The sequence below is a fragment of the Ranitomeya imitator genome, chromosome 6 (assembly GCF_032444005.1).
Source record: "Ranitomeya imitator isolate aRanImi1 chromosome 6, aRanImi1.pri, whole genome shotgun sequence".
NCBI classification, from domain to species: Eukaryota; Metazoa; Chordata; class Amphibia; order Anura; family Dendrobatidae; genus Ranitomeya; species Ranitomeya imitator.
In genome coordinates, this window is record NC_091287.1 from 499891122 (window position 1) to 499914906 (window position 23785).

The 23785-nt window shown below is 46.0% G+C and overlaps 2 protein-coding genes across 3 annotated transcripts in view; both read left to right on the forward strand.

Annotated features, from left to right (window-relative positions):
• GPAA1 (glycosylphosphatidylinositol anchor attachment 1) overlaps positions 1-1104 on the forward strand; it is a 30395-nt gene extending 29291 nt beyond the window's left edge. For both annotated transcript variants that reach the window (XM_069731706.1, XM_069731705.1), the window contains exon 13: positions 55-1104. In XM_069731706.1, coding sequence (XP_069587807.1) covers positions 55-298 — 244 coding nt within the window. In that variant the 3' untranslated portion in view covers positions 299-1104. The remainder of the gene's footprint in view (positions 1-54) is intronic.
• Positions 1105-17093: 15989 nt separating this feature from the next.
• The window catches only part of LOC138641497 (uncharacterized), a 56630-nt gene continuing 49938 nt past the window's right edge, over positions 17094-23785 (forward strand). The window contains exon 1 of the mRNA XM_069728987.1: positions 17094-17289. The gene's annotated coding sequence lies outside the window, so the exon portion shown is untranslated. The remainder of the gene's footprint in view (positions 17290-23785) is intronic.

Consider the following 23785-nt stretch of genomic DNA (forward strand, 5'->3'; position numbering starts at 1 on the left):
TTTTTCCCCCCCGTTTTGCATTTATTTAGCTGGTCATGTCTGTTCTGTTTCCAGGCTCCTTTTCGCGGGGCTGCTGGTCCTAGTCACACCGGCCACCACTCTTCTGGGCAGCATCTTCTTGTACCGGGAGCTGATTGAGTACCCAGTGACTCTCCTGGAATGCTGGCAGCTCTTCCTCCAGGCCATCGCGGGGGGCATGCTGGACCACTACCTCTACGGATCACTCCTCTTCCCCTTCATTGCCTTCTTCGTGTACCCCTGCTGGCTACAGCTGTGGAACGTGGTTTTCTGGAAATAATACCGGATTTGGGTTTTAGTTCTCCATAAGAAATTGCTCTAAGAGAGGACGTCAAGGTCATTCTGAGCGAGACAGACCCATCTGAAGGCAGTGACGTGGTCTGGTGGTGGAGGTGATGGCAGCTTTGGTCAGACAGGAGCGATCTTGAGAAACTGCAAATATTTACTGCAACTTTTTAAAAAGTGACGGAGCCTTCATACGATGCATGAGACATTTTACCGACTACTGGACTTTTTTTTTGTTCCTATATGGGAATAAGTTTCAAACTTTCTACCGTAAACCAACTTCAGGAACATGGCTCCCAAGTGACATGGTGCAGTGATGACAAAGCTGTGGATGGATACAAATTCTTCAGGAGCAGCAGGTTTTACCACAAGAGTAAAACTACAACTCCTAATATATGTGACATAATAATAAAAAGATGAATAAAAGTACAGAATTTTTTTAAAGAGTTATAATGTTATGTACAAGAATAAAACTACTATAATACCGCCCCTATGCACAAGAATAAAACTACTACTATACCGCCCCTATGTACAAGAATAAAACTACTGCAATACCGCCCCTATATCGACCAAAGAAAAAACACGACAAAGAAAGGTGTGTTGAATACCGCCCCTATGTAAAATCATATGGCTTCTATAAAACTGCTTCTAAATTAGTTTTTCTAAAAATATTGAGAAAGCAGAAAACAACCATTCATGAAGAGGAGGCTTGTTGGATGCTTTGAGTTTTGGACCCAGTCTTGTTCTGCTATTGTTTTGCAGCCCAAGAATGTAGTAAACTATAAATGTTATTATGGAAAATGTTCCAGACTCTCAACAATGACTTGTAGGCACCGATCGTAATCAATAGACCCTGATGGGAATTGTGAATCAAAAATAACTGTGTGCCGCACGTCACTGTTTTTCCAGAGACAGGAAGCTGATAATTTATATTTCCTGTGTGTGCCGTAAGCACGAATTACCAACAAAAGGCGCGTGTCCCCTCCGCTTCCAAAGAAATCAAATTATACTCTATATCGGAGCGGTTTCAAATCCTGCTCAGATTTCTCGCCCCAGATATGCAATGAATATGACATATGCTTTTTCTGGTCTCGTATTTCAGCACCAAGGGCCCAAGTCATCACTGCTTTTCTGACAGATTTTTGGCGAGGATACCTCTTAGGCTATGTGCACACGTCAGGATTTCTGGCAGAAATTTTCCTGACAAAAACCTGACATTTCTGCCAGAAATCCGCATGTGTTTTTGATGCGGTTTTTTGCGCGTTTTTGATGCATTTTTTCTTGCGTTTTTTCCAAATGCATAGAATAGCGGGAAAAACGCGAAAAAAACGCAAAATTAATGAACATGCTGCTTTTTTTTACCGCGATGCGTTTTTTTCACGGAAAAAAGCGTATCGTGCACAAAAATTTGCAGAATGCATTCTAAATGATAGGATGCATATGTCTGCAGTTTCTAATGCGGTTTTATCGCATTTTTATCACGAAAAAAAACGCGAAAAAACCTGAATGTGTGCACATACCCTTAGGCCGGAGTCACACTAAACGTATGGAAAATCGGTCAGAGTCTCCATGCCGATTGTTCTCCGTATGCAGGGCCGGTTGTAGGCAAAGTGGGGTCCTAGGCAAAGTTTAAAATAGGGCCCCAAATGCTAACATATTGCACATCACACAGAAGCATTTCGGTTGTATTTACATGTGCTGAGTTCAGGCCGCTAAACGAGTGTTATCGACAATACTGAAGTCGTTGGACGCTTGTTTCCCAGCTTCTTTCCACCATCTGAGAAAGAATGATGGGGACAGAACGATCACTAATAGATCACTAACAGATCACCATACAGTATCATGTTATCAGCAGTACATCTACTGTTTACACCGGCGATGTGCTGCTGAGAACAATGATTTTATTCCGGCATAAACAATCCAATCACCCAAAGAATATACAGCATTTTGCTTGTTTAGTATAATACACCCCATACTCCTCCATATATTACAATGTGCACCACAGTCCTCCATATTGTAAAATGCACACCACATAGTCCTCCATATAATATAATGTGTCCCATAGTCCTCCATATAGTATAATACACTCCTCATAGTCCTCCATATGTTAAAATGTACTCCTCAGTCCTCCATATAGCATAATACACTCCTCACAGTGCTCTATATAGTGTAGTGCACCGCCATAGTCATCCATGTCGTACAATTCACTTCCCGTAGTATAATGCACCCCATAGTTCTTCATATAGTATAACGTATTCCCCATAGTCAGGGCCGGCGTCAGCACCCGGCATACCCGGGCAAGTGCCGTGGCCTTGGCGAGACAGGGGGGCCCATTCAGGGCTGGCATTAGGGGCAGGCAGCTGCCAGTGTCTAGGGCCCCCGCTCCCCCAGGGGCCCTCAGCTAGCGGCACATCACGCAGCTGCTATGGGGCCCCTGTGAGGCAGGGGGGCCTGCCTGTCGCAAGCGCCAAGTCCCCTGCCGCAGCTTTGAACTTTACCGGCGTCTGCCGATAAAGTTCAAAGCAAATGATGGAGGAGAGAGCGTCACCTGACGCTCCCTCTCCCATCATTCCCCACTCTGTCTCTGACAATGCCGCTGCGGGTGCGTGATGACGTCATCGCGCACTCGCTGTGTGTCAGGCAGTGCAGCAGCAGCCGCCGAGACCGGGGCTGGAAGGGAGCAGCACGGCGTGGGAACGTTGAGAGGTGAGGAGTGTTTTTTTTTTTTTTTTTGGTAACTATAACAGTGAGTACTGGACTATGGGACCATTCTTGGGGGGAGGGGGGCTGTGCTGTATACTACATGTCTGTGCTATATGCTACACAGCTGTTCTATATACTACATGGCTGTGCTATATACTACGTGGGCTGTTATACGCGATGTGGGCTGTGCTATATAATATGTGGCTGTGCTATATACTATATGGGCTGTTATATGCTACATGGACTGTGCTATATACTACGTGGCTGTGCTGTATACTACGTGGGCTGTGTTATATACTACATGGCTGTGTTATATGCGATCATGAATCGTGGTATGTGTTAAAGGGGGGGCCCACTGAGACTCTTTCGCCCGGGGCCCTCAAAAACCTGGAGCCGGCCCTGCCCATAGTCCTCGACACAGTATAATTCAGCCCACATACAGTATAATGGAGCCACCACCCCACAGAGTACAGGTCCTTCTCAAAAAATTAGCATATAGTGTTAAATTTCATTATTTACCATAATGTAATGATTACAATTAAACTTTCATATATTATAGATTCATTATCCACCAACTGAAATTTGTCAGGTCTTTTATTGTTTTAATACTGATGATTTTGGCATACAACTCCTGATAACCCAAAAAACCTGTCTCAATAAATTAGCATATTTCACCCATCCAATCAAATAAAAGTGTTTTTTAATAACAAACAAAAAAACCATCAAATAATAATGTTCAGTTATGCACTCAATACTTGGTCGGGAATCCTTTGGCAGAAATGACTGCTTGAATGCGGCGTGGCATGGAGGCAATCAGCCTGTGACACTGCTGAGATGTTATGGAGGCCCAGGATGCTTCAATAGCGGCCTTAAGCTCATCCAGAGTGTTGGGTCTTGCGTCTCTCAACTTTCTCTTCACAATATCCCACAGATTCTCTATGGGGTTCAGGTCAGGAGAGTTGGCAGGCCAATTGAGCACAGTAATACCATGGTCAGTAAACCATTTACCAGTGGTTTTGGCACTGTGAGCAGGTGCCAGGTCAGCATGAAGTGCTCCAAAATCTCCTGATAGCTAGCTGCATTGACCCTGCCCTTGATGAAACACAGTGGACCAACACCAGCAGCTGACATGGCACCCCACACCATCACTGACTGTGGGTACTTGACACTGGACTTCAGGCATTTTGGCATTTCCTTCTCCCCAGTCTTCCTCCAGACTCTGGCACCTTGATTTCCGAATGACATGCAAAATTTGCTTTCATCAGAAAAAAGTACTTGGGACCACTTAGCAACAGTCCAGTGCTGCTTCTCTGTAGCCCAGGTCAGGCGCCTCTGCCGCTGTTTATGGTTCAAAAGTGGCTTTACCTGGGGAATGCGGCACCTGTAGCCCATTTCCTGCACACGCCTGTGCACGGTGGCTCTGGATGTTTCCACACCAGACTCAGTCCACTGCTTCCTCAGGTTCCCCAAGGTCTGGAATCGGTCCTTCTCCACAATCTTCCTCAGGGTCCGGTCTCCTCTTCTCGTTGTACAGCGTTTTCTGCCACATTGTTTCCTTCCAACAGACTAACCATTGAGGTGCCTTGATACAGCACTCTGGGAAGAGCCTATTTGTTGAGAAATTTCTTTCTGGGTCTTACCCTCTTGCTTGAGGGTGTCAATGATGGCCTTCTTGACATCTGTCAGGTCGCTAGTCTTACCCATGATGGGGGTTTTGAGTAATGAACCAGGCATGGAGTTTATAAAAGCCTCAGGTATCTTTTGCATGTGTTTAGAGTTAATTAGTTGATTCAGAAGATTAGGGTAATAGGTCGTTTAGAGAACCTTTTCTTGATATGCTAATTTATTGAGACAGGTTTTTTGGGTTATCAGGAGTTGTATGCCAAAATCATCAGTATTAAAACAATAAAAGACCTGACAAATTTCAGTTGGTGGATAATGAATCTATAATATATGAAAGTTTAATTGTAATCATTACATTATGGTAAATAATGAAATTTAACACTATATGCTAATTTTTTGAGAAGGACCTGTATAATGTAACCTCCCCATAGAATATAATGCAGCCCCCCATATAGTATAATGTAGCCCCCTCATAGAGTATGATGCAATCACCCCTCATAGAATATAAATATAATACAGCCCCCCCCCCCCCCCCAATAAAATATAATGTAGCCCCGAACAGGATATAATACAGCCCACCTCCCCATAGAATATAATGTAGCCCCATCAAAGCGTATGATGCAATCATCCCTCATAAAATCTGATAAAGCCCCCCACAGAATATAATGCAGCCCCCATAGTATATAACACAGCCTCCCCCCATAGAATATAGTATACCCCCATAGTATATAGCACAGCCCACATAGTAGTATATAGCACAGCCCACACAGTAGTATATAGCACAGCCCACACAGTAGTATATAGAACAGCCCACACAGTAGTATAAAGCACTGCCCACCCAGTAGTATACAGCAGTGCCCACACAGTGGTATACAGCACAGCCCACACAGTAGTATACAGCACTGCCCACACAGTGGTATACAGCACAGCCCACACAGTGGTATACAGCAGTGCCCACACAGTGGTATACAGCACAGCCCACACAGTAGTATACAGCACAGCCCACACAGTAGTATACTGCACTGACCACACAGTATACAGCACAGCCCACATCCCCCTTCCCTCTGTCACGGCGCCTCCTGCTGCTCGCTCTGCGCGCCGTCATACTTACCCGTCCTGGCGCGCTCCAGCGGTGTGTGCGCGCCTTCTGGTATCTTCTCCTTACTCGCCGCCGATCCCTGGCTCTCGTCAGGTGCACGTGTGCACCTCTCACTCATTGTGCGCACGCGCAATTCCTCTCTCTGGTCTACAGACGCTCTGTTCCTCCACTCTATGATTCTGGAGGATCTTGACCCGGAAGTTCTGCAGCACTCGGTCAATTTATGGTGACTCCTTCCTCTGCTCCTTGCCTGACTGTCATTTGTCCTCATTTGAGCCAGGTCCCTCTGTGCCTTGCTCTGTCCTGTGCGTCTGCCATATCCTGCCTGTCCTGTGTCTCCGTCATATCCAGTCTGTCCCGGGCGTCCGCCATATCCTTCCTGTCCTGTGTCTCCGTCATATCCAGTCTGTCCTGGGTGTCCGCCATATCCTGCCTGTCCTGTGTCTCCGTCATATCCAGTCTGTCCTGGGCGTCCACGATATCCTGCCTGTCCTGTGTGTCTCCGTCATATCCAGTCTGTCCTGGGTGTCCGCCATATCCTGCCTGTCCTGTGTCTCTGTCATATCCTGGGTGTCCGCCATATCCTGCCTGTCCTGTGTCTCTGTCATATCCAGTCTGTCCTGGACGGCCGCCATATCCTGCCTGTCCTGTGTCTCCGTCATATCCAGTCTGTCCTGGGCATCCGCCATATCCTGCCTATTCTGAGTCTCAGTCATTGCCAGTCGGTCCTGTGTCTCCGTCATAGCCAGTTCTGCGTCTTTTCCGCTCCTACTTCCTGTACCTGGGTATCAGCTTCTGCGGCAATAGTCTCCCTCGGGCCTGCCCCTAACACTCCCTGTATTGGTGGCCCACCAGGCCAGCTCACCCTTTGGGAGGTTTGTTGACGTGGTTCTGCGGGTTCACTTTAGGAGTTCCAAAAGATCTGACACCCTCCCTTCCTCTCCCCTCCCGAGAATGGCCCCACAGTCCAGTAAAAAAAAAACACACGCTCCTCTCCTCGTGCCCGCGCTGCTCCTGTGTCGGTGGCTGCCGCCGCACTGCCTAGCACACAGTGAGTGCGCGATGACACGCACCCGCAGTGTCAGAGGCAGAGCGGTGAATGATGGGAGAGGGAGCGTAAGGTGACGCTCTCTCCTCCATCATTGCTTTGAACTGTACCGGCAGACGCCGGTATAGTTCAATGCGGCAGGGGAGTCTGCGCTGGCGGCAGGCGGGCCCCCCTGTCTCATAGGGGCCCCATAGCGGCTGCATGACTTGCCGCTAGCTGGGGCCCCTGGGGGAATGCGGGCCCCAGGCAGCTGCCTGGTCTGCCTGCCCCTAACGCCGGCCCTGTCCGTATGGCATTTATTCTTAATTATGCCAGAGGTATTTTACAGTAGGTCATTTAGACCTAAGTCATTGTCCATAGATGTTTGAGCGTTGACTCTTCAATTGATATTTCTTGCAACGGATTGTGCTCCTATCCTTGGAAGACAGGAACATAGAGTAATTGAGCAATCAGTGTTTGCTGATATGTTAATTACCCATTGTATTACTCCATGCAGCTTGTTGACCTGCAAGTAGTGAGGGACAAACTATGCAGATTGAATATTTGAACAATGAGAGTTGACCTCATCCCATCTTCCACATTACCTGTATATGATGGCCTAGAGGACAGCTGTCTGTAAAAAAGGGGCCTCTAAGAAGACATAGAGGGGGCCGTATAAGAAAGACATAGCTGAACTGGAGTGGGTGCAGAGAAGAGCGACCAAGGTTATTAGAGGACTGGGGGGTCTGCAATACCAAGATGGGTTATTACACTTGGGGCTATTTAGTTTGGGAAAACGAAGACTAAGGGGTAATCTTATTTTAATGTATAAATATGAGGGGACAGTACAAAGACCTTTCTGATGATCTTTTTAATCATAGACCTGAGACAGGGACAAGGGGGCATCCTCTGCGTTTGGAGGAAAAAAGGTTTAAGCATAATAACAGACGCGGGTTCTTTACTGTAAGAGCAGTGAGACTATGGAACTCTCTGCCGTATGATGTTGTAATGAGTTAAATTGCCCATGCTCATACTGAGTTTGTGAAATGTAGGCTGCATGTCTCTCTTGAGTTGGTGAAAGGTAGACTGTGCTTGCTCCTTCTGAGCTGGTGTAAGGCAGATTGCACATGCTTGCCATTGGCTAGTTAAAGGTAGATGGCTCATGCTCACCCTGAGCTAGTGAAACCTAAACTGCACATGCTTGTCCTCAGTGGGTGAAAGTTGGATTGTGCATGCTCGTCCTGAGCTGGTGAAAGGTAGGCTACACATGCTCATTCTGGGCTGGTGAAAGATAGATTGCACATGCTTTTCCACATGCTTTTCCAGAGCTGGTAAAAAGTACACTGCGCATGCTCGTCCTGGGCTGGAAAAAGGTAGGCTACACATGCTCATTCTGGGTTGGTGAAAGATAGATTGCACATGCTTTTCCACATGCTTTTCCTGAGCTGGTAAAAAGTACACTGCGCATGCTCGTCCTGGGCTGGAAAAAGGTAGGCTACACATGCTCATTCTGGGCTGGTGAAAGATAGATTGCACATGCTTTTCCACATGCTTTTCCTGAGCTGGTAAAAAGTACACTGCGCATGCTCGTCCTGGGCTGGAAAAAGGTAGGCTACACATGCTCATTCTGGGTTGGTGAAAGATAGATTGCACATGCTTTTCCATATGCTTTTCCTGAGCTGGTAAAAAGTAGACTGCTCATGCTCATCCTGAACTGGTGAAAGGTAGACTGTTCATGCTCAACCACCAAATGGAGAGTCACGGAATTGAGGTCTTGGTACACAACCAATCCCATAAACATTCACTTAATCTTTGAAATATGAAGAACACATGTTCTGGTAAGAATTTGTCTCTGTGGAGCAATGTATACAGGACTGAACTCTCTCGACCACCTCACACACAGTGATTGACATCTGTCTATATACAGGAAGAGCTGTCAGTCACTGTATTGTCACACTGTGACGGTCTTCGGTAAGCAAGGGTAGCCTTAAATTGTTCATGGAACTTGGACCCCAACTATCCCTTTCCCGGGGGTACTCTTAAAGGTAGAGAGGCCCGAGTCTCTGACCTTACTATGGTCTTTTTAATGTCCTAAGCTCTCCCCTCCCCCAGGAGACCTGGTGCAGATATATTAATGTAGAGATGGGCGAACTCAAACCGTAAAGTTCAGCGTCCGTACCGAACATCTACTCTTCGGGCACCGACACCGAACACGAACTTCACCAGGAAGTCTGTGTTACTGATTGGGTTCTGTTCACAAACACCAGATGTTTGTTGCGCTGTCATGTGATTGACAGTGCGGCAAAACATCTTATGATCGGCGGTAAATCATCACCATCGATCAGACAGCCGCGGTTCCGATGCTGTCAAATTTACCTCTGGTCATTGGTGTTGGCTGATGGGACTACTGCTCCCATCAGCCGACGCTTGCTGCCGCTAGTAACAGAGCAGGCGGCTGTAGGGAGTATTCATCAGCCGGCGCCTGCGCTGTAATTAAATGATTAAAGAAATGGCGTGGGTTCCCCTGTTCCCTCAGCTGTCAGTGTTAGCAAGGTTGGTTATCAAGAATTTAAAAAAATGGCGTCATGTTTCCCCATTTTTGACAACCAGCCTTGCTAAAGCAGACCGCTTGGGGCTGGTATTCTCGGGCTTGTAAGTGGCCATGGATATTGACACCCCCCCCCCCCCCCCCCCAGCCTGAAAATAGCAGCCAGCTGCCGCCCAGAAAAGGTGCATCTATTAGATACGCCAATTCTGGTGCTTTGCTGGGCTCTTCCCACTTGCCCTGTAGCGGTGGCAAGTGGGGGTTCATATTTGTGGGGTTGGTGTCACCTCTGTATTGTCAGGTGACATCAAGCCCACGGATTACTAATGGAGAGGCTATAAGACACCTATCCATTACTAATCCTATAGATGTATGGTAAGTAAAGACACAGTCAGAAAAAAGTCCTTGATTAGAAATAAAGCAAAACACTTCCTTTTTTATTTAACCCCTGGAGCTTTTTTTGGTTTTGCGTTTTTGTTTTTTCGCTTCCCTCTTTCCCAGAGCCATAACTTTTTTTTTTATTTTTCTGTCAATATGGCCATGTGAGGGCTTATTTTTTGCGGGACAAGTTGTAATTTTGAACGACATCATTGGTTTTATCATGTTGTGTACTAGAAAACGGGAAACAAAATTCAAAGTGCGGTGAAATTGCAAAAAAAATGCAATCACACACTTATTTTTTGCTTGGCTTTTTTTTGCTAGGTTCACTAAATGCTAAAACTGACCTGCCAATATGATTCTCCATGTCATTACGAGTTCATAGACTTATCTAAGTGGTAAAAAAAATTCCAAACTTTGCTTAAAAAAAAATAAAAAATTGGGCAATATTCCAAGACCCCTAGTGTCTCCATTTTTCGTAACCTCGGGTTGGGTGAGGACTTATTTTTTGCGAGAAGAGCTGACGATTGCCTGTTATTGCATTTTAATAACCAATCAGTTTAATTATTTTTTTATTGATAGATCGGGCGATTCTGAAGGCGGTGATACCAAATATGTGTAGGTTTATTATTTTTTTATTGTTTTATTTTGAATGGGGCAAAAGGGGGTGATTTGAACTTTTTTTTTTTTTTTTCATATTTAAAAAAAAAAAATTTCTTTTACCATACTTCAATAGCCTCCATGTGAGGCTGGAAGCTGGCATAGCCTGATTGGCTCTGCTACATAGGAGCGATGCTCCGATCGCCCCTATGTAGCTGAATTACACTATTACTATGAGCGCTAACCACAGGGTGGCACTCACAGCAATCTAGCATCAGCAACCATAGAGGTCTCCAGGAGACCTGTGGTTGTCATGCCAATGCACCGCTGACCCCCGATCACGTGACGGGTCAGCGGTGCGTGCATTTCCGGCCCAATGGCCTGAAGCGCTTGTTAAATGCTGCTGTCAGAATTTGACAGCGGCATTTAACTAGCTAATAGGCCCAAGTGGATCGCGATTCCACCTGCGCCTATTGCGGGCACATGTCAGTTGTTCAAAACAGCTGACATGTCCCAGCTTTGATGCAGGCTCACCGCCGAAGCCCGCATCAAAGTGGGGGTTCTGCCATCGGATGTACTATTCCTTCCAATGGCAGAAAGGGGTTAAAAATAACAAACACAGTTATACTCACCTAACACCTAATTCCACTGAATCCCTCACCTGTCGGTCGTTCTGTCCCACACTGTAATTCATGTCTGCGGATAAACAGTTTTCATCTTAGACGGTGCTAAGATGCGACCATCCAGGCTGAGAACCACTGGGGAAGGAGCTGCTGCAAGCGCAGCCTCAGTGACTAGTGGTGACATCATCAAGGTTACTGCCGGTCACTGAGGCTGCATTCCCAGCCGGGCTGAGCTGTGGTGACCTCAGCGAGATCCTCGCTAGTACGGTGAGAAAAAGTATCATGGTGCAGAGGCGAGTTCACCACAGTTCAAATTCACAATAGTGAAATTCTCCAGATGAACTGCGGTGAACGCTTTGGAAATGGATAGATGCACCCCTAAACGAGAACAAAACGCCCTCCAAAATTTAGATACAAACTGGGTCCCCCGATATTACACCACCTCAGAGGGAACCCCGTGAAGCTTCACAATCTGTGATAAACTATGTGTGTGCATAGGAAGAAACCTGTCAGTCGAAGACATGTAGTTCGAGACGAATAATCCTCAGATGACTTTTCAAAGTATATTTTCTGTAAAACGCTGCAAGTGTAACATATGCATGGTTGCAATAATACAGTCAAACTTTGATTCAGATGACAAGAACCCTTTGAATTTTAGACAGTTATTTTCTGCAGCATAGTTTTCAGCTTTGCTGTGTAGATTTGGACAATATAAGTAGAGTCTCAATGATATTAGAGGGCAGGGTCAATGGTCATCTAAGTAAGTATGTCTTTAGATTGTGGTGTCAGAAGGGTTGCCTCATGCGTAGAAGGCAAGGTTAGAAAAATAATTTCATTATCATTGAAGGATGGGAAAAGCAGTCACCACATTAAAAAATAGAAACTAGGGTTAGCACAGTTATCTCATTAACATTAAAAGTCAGAGTTATCAGAGTTGTCCTATAATTACTGAACAGCGTCAGCCGTCTCATCTCATTATTATTAAAGAGCAGGGTCAGCAGAGTCATCTCATTATTATAGAGCAGGGTCAGCAGAGTCATTTCCTTATCATTATAGAGCAGGGTCTGTAGAGTCATCTCATTATGGTGGAATGGTCAGCAGAGTCATATCATTAGAGGGCAGGATCAGCATAGTCATCTCATCATTAGAGAGCAGGGTCAGGAGAGTCATCTCATTATCATTAGATGGTAGGATCAGCAGAGTCATCTCATCATTAGAGGGCAAGATCAGCAGAGTCATATTATTACAGGGCAGGGTCAGCAGAGTCATCTCATTATCATTACAGGTCAAGGTCAAAGGAGTCATCTCTTTATCATTAGTGAGGGTTGGATCAGCAGAGTAATCTCATTATCATTAGAGAGCAGTGTCAGCAAAGTCATCTCATTATAATCAGACAGCAGGGTCAGCAGAGTCCTCTCTATCATTATAGTGCAGGGTCAGTAGAGTCAAATCATCCTTAGGGGGGCAGGATCAGCAGAGTCATCTCATTATCATTAGATGGTAGGATCAGCAGAGTCATCTCATCATTAGATGGGAGGATCAGCAGAGTCAACACTTTGGTGCATTTTCCACTCATAAATCATTTTTGCATAATTGTCTAAGCATTTTATGTCCAGGTTTAATGCAGCTGAGATGTGCTAAGGTGGCACCCCAGGGTCCTGGTCGTCACAGTTGTATTGCTTTCCTCCAGGGGAGAGTGATGCTACATTCAGAGGCAAGGAAGGATAACTGCATCCAGGTACCACAAACATGCAACACATTCACACTCCAGGCCACCAGGGGGGAGCTTCTCATCCTATTTACTAGGTGACTCCCCATATTTATAACTGGTAGTCTGTAGGGAAAGTTAGTTAGTTCCTGACACAGCCAGTTCCAGACAGCCGTCTGAGGAGGATAGAGGGTTCATGGATCATGGATCCGTGCATGCCCTAAGAGCTGCAGCTCCCAGAAAGAGACATTTTGAAAGCAGAATTGATTGCAGTGAGCGTGAAGGAAAGCAAAGCACAGGAGAGGATGCCAGAAGGGGACCAGCCCCAAACAGGCTGCCTCCTTCTGAGGCGCAGATAACCGGCAGCTGGAACACCGATGTAGTAAGGACCTCGAAGCCTTACTTCAGAGACTGGCAGGACAGCTAATTGCAGGTTACCTGTCCGCACCTACACCCAGGAGGCACGGTGACCCCCCACCCCCCAGAGCTGAGTCCCCGCCCAGAGCTGAGTTATCTTAAGAGACCCTATAAACAGGCTCAAGTCACCAGTCATACGGGTTTTGTCCTATCCTATATGGGGGACAGAGAGAGAGACACAACATCTGTGAGGACCTTATTTGAAGCTTATGCAGGGGGACTACACCACTGCAGTGCAAGGGAAGGCTATTGATTTCCACCTGGACAAGGGGACTCTGGACTTGCCTCCAAACCGGCCGGACTCTACCTGCCCTGTGATTTGGTGCCCTGGACTGTGGCTGTTGAAGACTTCAGTAAATGAGGTAAAGAGACTGCAAACCCGTGTCCTCGTTCTTCACTGCACCTCTCACCATTCTACCATCTACACAAAGGGAAGCCCTGGGGATATACTTCACCTGTGGGAAGGTATACCATCTATCTGCCATAACATCACTCCAGTGGACCCCTTAAAGCAGCGTCGGTCACCCTGACCGAATACCACAGGTGACGTCACGAACATAAACTTTATCCCTTTAAAGACCTTCCCCTTTTATATGGACATCCCAGGGCCACGGACCGGGTCGCCGCCGTGACATTCCCCTTTGAGCCGACCGGACCCGGTACCGAGTACCCCCTTGCCCTGACGGGGCGCTCCACTAAAACAAAAAAAAACATAGCCTTTTGCTACACTCAATATTATAAGTAAAGAATTATAAAAAGACATTGTGTATCTTTAGAAATGGTTTTCAGCTGTAGATTCTTCAGCCAGAAAAATCCATGTAAAAAATAAAACTGTAGGAACATGCTCTAATAGGTAAAGTGGAGATGCAGTACTCATTAGGATATCTTCACAGACTTTTGTTTGGGATTATTCTGGTTGAAAAATCCATATCTAAAAACCACTTCAATTTCTTTTTTCGCTGTAGTTTTCTAAGAATACACTTTTTTTATACTGTTTTATTGTGGTTTTAGACACATTTTTAATGGTATTGGGTGTAGCAATGGGGTGTTTCTTGATACATTTCTGTTTCAAAAATATTGCAAAAAAAATTTGGAATCAGCAATGAAAACTACAGCAAATCCATAGATTTACACTTAAAAATGCACCAAAGAATTGACATGACGCTTTTTGTAATCTGTGGAAAAAAAAACCCACAAGATGTGCACTACAGTCTTTCAGGAACTAATTTTGAAGAGTTTTCTGGGGTATATTTTGGCACAGAATTTGCACCAAACGCTGCATAAAAAACTCTGCTAAACTTTTACTAAGGTTCTAGAGATCAGGCCAGGGGTTACAGGTTGTGCTTGTCCAGGTGACTTTGTAGATATCAATCATCCTTAGATGGGCTCTGAGCAAATGCTATACTCTGTGTTATGCCTTCTGTGGATTCTAAGCCGGCAGAGCATGGCCGAAGAAGTCATACAGCACTTAGGAAAGAATCCTTATGTCCAGCTCCGCACTGCTATAAGGTGGCTCTGTCCATGGTCTCCTGGCAGGTCTATATAGGGCTGCCATGGACAGACGTTCGGTAGCTACTCTGTCTATAACCCTTTATACAATCCCCTATACGGGGATGAGGACTTATACCAGTTACCGCTGGCTGGTGGAGCAGGCTGGCAGGAATAGTCAGAACCATGAAGGATGACAAGGGACACGATAGTAAGTCAGAAGAATCGTTAGTAAATGGGCCGAGGTCAGAACGAGAATCAAACATGCCGATCAGGGCTGAAAGAACAGGAGTGAACCAGAGCTAGTATCTACTATATAATTGTCTAATTCTGTCTGTTTCGGAAATCCTGTGTCGCTGATTGGTCACGCCAGCCGCCCGCGAACAATCAGCGACAGTTGCAGTCCGGCCGTAGTTCAGTCATGTTTACTGAACAAGTTCTGTCAGTCACAGTGCCATGTAGTTCAGTCACGTTTACTGAACAAGTTCTGTCAGTCACAGTGCCACGTAGTTCAGTCACGTTTACTGAATAAGTTCTGTCAGTCACAGTGTGTTGTGAATTCCGTTCTTGGGCTCCCTCCGGTGGTTGTAAATGGCACTTTTGTGAATTCTGCCTTGGGCTCCCTCTGGTGGTTTTGAGTGGAACTGCCGCTCCTTGGGTTTAGCTTTAGCAGCTGCTTTCACTAATCGTCTCTCCTGGCTCTGCTATTTAACCTGGCTCTAGTCTTCAGCCTATGCCACTTGTCAATGTTCTCTGGCTGGATTCACATCTCTGCTTGGATTCTCCTGGTTTCCTGACCAGTTCTGCAAAGATAAGTTCTGGCTTTGCTCATTTCAGTCCACATGTTGTGGACTTATTGTTCTGTGCATTCTATTTTTGTCCAGCTTGTCATTATGGATTTTTTTCTGTTAGCTGGAAGCTCTGGGAAGCAGATTTACCCTGCACACCTTTAGTCAGGTGTGGAGATTTTGTAAACTCTGTGTGGATTGTTTTGTAGTTTTTATACTGACCGCACAGTATCCTTTCCTGTCCTATCTATCAAGCTAGACTGGCCTCCTATGCTAAAATCTGATTTCATCTCTGCGTATGTTATTTTCCCCTCCTCTCACCGTCAATATTTGTGGGGGGCTATCTTTCCTTTGGGGATTTTCTCTGAGGCAAGATAGGTTTCCTGTTTCCATCTTTAGGGGAAGTTAGATCTTAGGCTGTGCCGAGGGGTCTAGGGAGCGTCAGGTACCCCCCACGGCTATTTCTAGTTGCGCTGCTAGGTTCAGGGTCTGCGGTCAGTACAGATACCACCTCCTTCAGAGCTTGTCTCATGTTGTTCCTAAACCACCAGATCATAACACAGTGTGACGTAGTTCACTTACGTTTACTGAGCAAGTTCTGTCACTCACAGTGCCACGTAGTTCACTCACGTTTACTGAACAAGTTCTGTCACACACAGTGCCACGTAGTTCACTCACGTTTACTGAATAAGTTCTGTCAGTCACAGTGTGACGTAGTTCAGTCACGTTTACTGAACAAGTTCTGTCACACACAGTGCCACGTAGTTCACTCACGTTTACTGAACAAGTTCTGTCAGTCACAGTGCCACATAGTTCATTCACGTTTACTGAACAAGTTCTGTCAGTCACAGTGTGACGTAGTTCACTCACATTTACTGAACAAGTTCTGTCAGTCACAGTGCCATGTAGTTCACTCACGGTTACTGAACAAGTTCTGTCAGTCTCAGTGCCACGTAGTCTCAGTGCCACGTAGTTCAGTCACGTTTACTGAATAAGTTCTGTCAGTCACAGTGTGACGTAGTTCACTCACACTTACTGAACAAGTTCTGTCAGTCACAGTGCCACGTAGTTCACTCACGTTTGCTGAACAAGTTATGTCAGTCACAGTGCCACGTAGTTCAGTCACGTTTACTGAATAAGTTCTGTCAGTCACAATGCCACGTAGTTCAGTCACGTTTACTGAACAAGTTCTGTCAGTAAGAGTGCCACATAGTTCATTCACGTTTGCTGAACAAGTTCTGTCAATCACAGTGCCACGTAGTTCAGTCACGTTTACTGAACAAGTTCTGTCAGTCAGAATCGGCCACCATCTAGTAGACTATAACTGGCAGCATTCGGACAGAAGCAAGTTAGGAGATCCGGTTGGGTGTGGTGCTGACACTGGCCACATCAGGGAGCGGATTACTCCAGCTGGACCGCACACACCAGTACCAGTCACAGTGGCTGGACTGAGCCTGCGCCATGCAGAGTAACTGGTCCGGACGTGTCCTCCGTCACAGCGCCGGTGATATCATATATTGTATCCGTTCAGGGTGCGATGTTTCTTTAAGATTTCAGCCCATGCGAATGATTGCGGCGGAATTTCAGATTAGATTTTATTCACTCTCTAAATTAGAGAACTCCTTGAAAAAGACAAATAAATTGTAGTAATAGGATTTCCCTCGTCCCACTATTATGGGGGAAGCTGCCGTCCTGGCTGCGGCTGGCCTCCGCTCTCTCCATCCTGTCCTCCACTTCTGCCTCTTCCTTCGGATTCTCCCAGTTGTTTCCTCTCTCCTCGCACATCTGTGTCAGCCATTGTTTGTGAGGACTCCGGTATCTTATATGGCTTCAGACCATTGTCTCTCCACAGCTTCTGATTCTCTGCCAGATGCAAGGAAAAGGGAGGAGAAGGATCTAGAATATTGTGATTGAAGACAAACGCGAGAAGGACTCGTAGATGGGTCTGTGCCGTGTGTGTAAGCTCGGGGAGACGGATCTACTACAGGTAAGTCCAAACCAGACCTGGTCCATGACAGTCCTAGATTCTGTCCATGTCTGGGAGGGTCTCTGAAGGTGGAGGAGCCGGAGCAGGTCGCAGGTGATCGCTGCTCCTGGGGTCATAGATCTGATCTGTAGACATTTACTCATTTACTGTTAGTTTTCTGTGCAAAAAAGTTGTCTGCAAATTCTGGTCAAATTACACAGAAAAAAAAAAAAAGGATGAGAGCGCTTAGACCAGAGATGCCGCAAAGTGATGCGTTCTGTCAAAAGTAAAACACCGCCAATAATACCAGATTTACAGGGTTATAGAACCAGCACCCTCCTACTCGTTACACTGCTCTTGTCCTCACTTATTTCTCTCTCCTTCTCTCTCTTGGCTCTATTTTTTGTCTTTAAGTTTCTTGCTATTTCTCTGTTCTAGGGGGTTACTCCTTCTTTCTTTCTTTCTCTTGTTCTCTCGTTTTTTCGTTTCCTTTTTTCTATTTTTTTTTTTTCTCTCTCTTTCCTTTCTTTTTTATTTATTTTCTGTTTTTTTCTATCTCGTTCCTTATTTTTCCTCTTTTTTTCCGCTTTTCTTTTTGTTCTATTTTTCTTTTTTCTCTTTCATTTTTTTCTCTCCCTTTCCTTCTCTTTCTTCTATCTTTCTTTTTCTCTCTTTTTTCCTCTTTCTTAGGCTGGTTTCACATTTGCGTTTTTTTGGGTGCGTTTTTGCGGTAAAAAACGCAAAAAAACGCATGGTGAAAAAACGCATGTAAACGCATGCAAACGCTGCGTTTTTTTGACGCATGCGTTTTTGCATGTGGTGTAAAAAACGCGGCGTTTTACCGCGTTTACATGCGTTTTTTCATGCATTTGCGTTTTTTAAACGCATGCTGAGAAATGTGTGACAGCTGCCAATCATTAAAAAAAAGTAAAAAAAACACTATAAACAGAAATAGTTAGGGGTAGGGGTAGGGTTAGGGGTAGGGATCATAACCCTAACCCTAAAGGGATCCTAACCCTACCCCTAACCCTACCCCTAACCCTAAGGGATCCTAACCCTACCCCTAACCCTAACCCTACCCCTAACCCTACCCCTAACCCTAACCCTACCCCTAACCCTAAGGGATCCTAACCCTACCCCTAACCCTAACCCTACCCCTAACCCTACCCCTAACCCTAAGGGATCCTAACCCTACCCCTAACCCTACCCCTAACCATAAAGGGGTTAGGGTTAGGGGTAGGGTTAGGGGTAGGGTTAGGATCCCTTAGGGTTAGGGTTAGGGGTAGGGTTAGGGTTAGGGGTAGGGTTAGGATCCCTTAGGGTTAGGGGTAGGGTTAGGGTTAGGGGTAGGGTTAGGATCCCTTTATCACCTTTACGTTGGGTGGTGGCATATTAGTGTGTTTTCAGTGTATTTAATAAAAAAACGCATGCGTTTTTTAATGCAAAAAACGCATGCACCAAAAAACGCATGCGTCCCCATTGACTCCAATGCATTTTTTGACACACAAAAAACGCATGAAAACGCATGCGTTTTTTTTGGTCCAAAAAACGCTTCTAAAAATACTACAAGTAGCATTTTAGAAAAAAAACGCATGCAGTAAAAAAACGCATGCGTTGCAAAACGCGACCAAACGCATACACAAAAAAACGCATGCGTTTTCAATGTTAAATATAGGAAAAAAAAACGCATGCGTTTTTTTGAAAAAAAACGCAGCAGACAAAAACGCAAGTGTGAAACCAGCCTTACTTGCTTTTTGTCTTTTTATTTTTCCTTCATTTTCTTTTTTCTTTTTCTCTCTTTCTTAAGCCACACTCTTCTTCTCTGCCTTTTTTATACCTATCTTTATTTATTAATTTTCCCTTCTTTCACTTTTTGTCTTTTTTTTCTCTTCTCTTTCTCTTTTTTTTTGTCTCTTTCTGTCAGTCTACCTTTAGAATAATCCGGAAACCTAAAGGGAAACTCTGCCCGAAATCCGTCACATATTTATTACTCCTTGACCAATCACATTGATGAATTCAGGGTTTATTTTATTTCTTCCAGTGACCGGGTTCTCTGTCATCTCTGTCTATATTACGTGTATATGTGCAGACACTGTATATCCGAAGTCCCGTATAACGCACCCTTCAGCCTTTACTCACATCACGTCTAAGCGCAATATTTCTAGTAGTTGTCAGAAATAATGTTACCTGACAGATCCCTATGCTCCTTGTGGAGCTGAGCGCTCGCCTTGCTGTGTGCAGGGTTATTGGATGTAAACCAGAGAGTTCTAATTCACTGACATCTAGCAGAGATCTTGGAGCTGATGCAGGATTGAAGCACAAGGGGGCCGGTTCATTAGCGCATTTGACTTTTTACATCTAGTTTTTCGCCTGTTTTTCACTTGCACCTTATTGTTTTAATTTGCACTTTTTTTTTTTTTTGGAAGTTTATTTTATGTTTTCCACTGTGTTTTTTATGTTCTTCATTCTGAGCATTTGGAGTGTCCAGATGCGCCGCAGCTTTTTAACAAGCTTTGTTATGGGGGCCGAACCCAAACTGTAACACAGACTTCTGGGAGAAGTCTGTGTTTGGGGGTCCGGGCACAGACACTAGGTGTCTGATACGGAACCTGAACTTTACCGTTCCGGGTTCATCCATCTCTGTGAGAAGTACAGAGAATTCATCGTCTCTGGGACTCTGATCAGCGCAGAACAGGAGATGTCTCAGGGGACGGAAACTTCCTGTAGAAGCCTCAGATGGGAACGTACAAATATATATTAGGGCCTAAAATAGTGGGGCCGGGGTAATGTGACGCTCCTAGGTTTGCCTGAAGATTCTGAGGTTTCTGGAGAAATATTTGCAATGTATCCACAATGGATCAGCGCCTCCGGATTGTCTTATCAGCGAACATCAAGACAATTCTCCATAGGGGGCAGAACGGCTAAGGAACAGGGAAGTTTGCATTTAATGGGGGCTTTAATTTTGAGTAGATAATATAAATACTACTTAAAGGGAATCTGTCAGCAGGTTTTTTCTGTTTAATCCGAGAGCAGCATAACATAGGGGCAGAGACCCTGATTCTAGCGTTGTGTCACTTATTAGGCTGTGTGCTATAGTTTCAATACAATGAGTGTTTTATTCAGCAGGAGATTATCACTGCAGGACTATATGTCCCATGCTAGGTAGTCCAGCTAATCTGTATAACCCCACCCCCACCTCTGATTGGCAGCTTGCTGACAGTGTACACAGAAAGGTGCCAATCAGAAGAGTGGGTGGGGTTATACATAGCTCAGCATTCTGATCACTGTTACATCGACAGCGAAAAAAAAGATTTTTTTTATCAAAAGTGCACCAAGCAGTCCAGTAAGTAGCACATAGCTAGAATCAGGGTCTCTGCCTCTGCATCATTCAGCTCTTATATTCCATGGCAAAGACCTGCTGATATACAGGTGCTTCTCACTAAATTAGAATATCATCAAAAAGTTAATTTATTTCAGTTCTTCAATACAAAAAGTGAAACTCATATTATATAGAGTCATTACAGACACAGTGATCTATTTCACGTGTTTATTTCTGTTAATGTTGATGATTATGGCTTACAGCAAATGAAAACCCAAAAGTAATTACCGTATATACTCGAGTATAAGCCGACCCGAGTATAAGCCGACCCCCTAATTTTGCCACAAAAAACTGGGAAAACTTATTGACTCGAGTATAAGCCTAGGGTGGAAATGCAGCATTTACTGGTGAATTTCAAAAATAAAAATAGATAATTATTTCCCCATAGCTGTGCCATACAGTGCTCTGCACCGTTCATATTTCCCCATAGCTGTGCCATATACGGTGCTCTGCACCGTTCATTGTGCCCCATAGCTGTGCCATATACGGTGCTCTGCACCGTTCACTGTGCCCCATAGATGTGCCATATACGGTGCCCTGCACCGTTCACTGTGCCCCATAGATGTGCCATATACGGTGCTCTGCACCGTTCACTGTGCCCCATAGATGTGCCATATACGGTGCTCTGCACCGTTCACTGTGCCCCATAGATGTGCCATATACGGTGCTCTGCACCGTTCACTGTGCCCCATAGATGTGCCATATACGGTGCTCTGCACAGTTCACTGTGCCCCATAGATGTGCCATATACGGTGCTCTGCACCGTTCACTGTGCCCCATAGATGTGCCATATACGGTGCTCTGCACCGTTCACTGTGCCCCATAGCTGTGCCATATACGGTGCTCTGCACCGTTCACTGTGCCCCATAGATGTGCCATATACGGTGCTCCGCACCGTTCACTGTGCCCCATAGATGTGCCATATACGGTGCTCTGCACAGTTCACTGTGCCCCATAGATGTGCCATATACGGTGCTCTGCACCGTTCACTGTGCCCCATAGATGTGCCATATACGGTGCTCCGCACCGTTCACTGTGCCCCATAGATGTGCCATATACTGTGCTCCGCACCGTTCACTGTGCCCCATAGCTGTGCCATATACGGTGCTCTGCACCGTTCACTGTGCCCCATAGATGTGCCATATACGGTGCTCTGCACCGTTCACTGTGCCCCATAGATGTGCCATATACTGTGCTCCGCACCGTTCACTGTGCCCCATAGCTGTGCCATATACGGTGCTCTGCACCGTTCACTGTGCCCCATAGATGTGCCATATACGGTGCTCCGCACCGTTCACTGTGCCCCATAGATGTGCCATATACTGTGCTCCGCACCGTTCACTGTGCCCCATAGCTGTGCCATATACGGTGCTCTGCACCGTTCACTGTGCCCCATAGATGTGCCATATACGGTGCTCTGCACCGTTCACTGTGCCCCATAGATGTGCCATATACTGTGCTCCGCACCGTTCACTGTGCCCCATAGCTGTGCCATATACGGTGCTCTGCACCGTTCATTGTGCCCCATAGATGTGCCATACAGTGCTCTGCACCGTTCACTGTGCCCCATAGATGTGCCATATACGGTGCTCCGCACCGTTCACTGTGCCCCATAGATGTGCCATATACGGTGCTCTGCACCGTTCACTGTGCCCCATAGATGCTCCACATAAATCTCTGCCGCCGCCGCTGCTGCTGCTGCAATAAAAAAGAAAAAACACATACTCACCTCCCTTGATTGCAGCTCCCGGCGTCTCGTTCCGGCGCCTCCATCTTCCCGGCGTCTCTGCTCTGACTGATCAGGCAGAGGGCGCTGCGCACACTATATGCGTCATCGCGCCCTCTGCCTGAACAGTCAGAGCGCAGACGCCGGGAAGATGGAGGCGCTGGCCGGGAAGATGGAGCGACACTCGGCGGCTGGAACGAGGACAGGTGAATATGCTATACTTACCTAGTCCTGGCGATCCTCGCGCTGTCCCTCTGCCTGGTCTTCCGTGCCGCAGCTTCTTTCTCTATCAGCGGTCACCGGCACCGCTGATTAGAGGAATGAATAGGCGGCTCCACCCCTATGGGAGGTGGAGCCGCTTATTCATTTCTGTAATGAGCGGTCCCACGTGACTGCTGAAGAGGGGAAGAAGCTGCAGCACAGAAGACCGTGGGACGGCAGGGACAGCGCGAGGATCGCTGGGACTAGGTAAGTATGCCTCAGCGCCCTCACCCGCCGACCCTGCCACCCACCTTGACTCGAGTATAAGCCGAGAGGGGCACTTTCAGCCCAAAACTTTGGGCTGAAAATCTCGGCTTATACTCGAGTATATACGGTATCTCAGTAAATTAGAATAATTAACAAAAAACACCTGCAAAGACATCCTAAGCGCTTAAAATGGTCCCTTAGTCTGTTTCCATAGGCTCCACAATCATGGGGAAGACTGCTGACTTGACAGATGTCCAGAAGGCAGTAATTGACACACTCCACAAGGAGGGTAAGCCACGAAAGGTCATTGCTATAGAAGCCGGCTGTTCACAGAGTGCTGTACCCAAGCATATTAATGGAAAGTTGAGTGGAAGGAAAAAGTGTGGTAGAAAAGGGTGAACAAGCAACCAGGATAACCGCAGCCTTGCAAGGATTGTTAAGAAGAGACCATTCAAAACTTGGAGGAGATTCACAAGGAGTGGACTGCTGCTGGAGTCATTGCTTAAAGAGCCACGACACACAGACATATCCAGGACATGAACTACAAGTGTCGCATTCCTTGTGTCAAGCCACTCATGACTAGAGATGGGCGAACCCAAACTGTAAAGTTCGGGACCGTACCGAACACATGGTGTTCAGTCACACAGTCCTGGACACGGGTTTCCATGGGAAACCCGTGTTACAGTTCGGGTCCAAGGCGGCTGTAAAAGACGTCACTGCACGAACACTGCTGGAAAAAGCCGAAGACTGCCGAGTGCAGTGAATACCGCGGGAAGGTAATGAGCGGCCCCGGAAGCAGATGCGACCAGGAGACAGCGGGACGGGAGAACGTGTCGCTGGACAGGTAAGTATAATATTTATAATGTTTATTATTAATTTTATGTTTTCTTTTACAGGCCCAGCACAAAACCCCAAAAATTGACAAAATTGCTGTGACCTTTGTA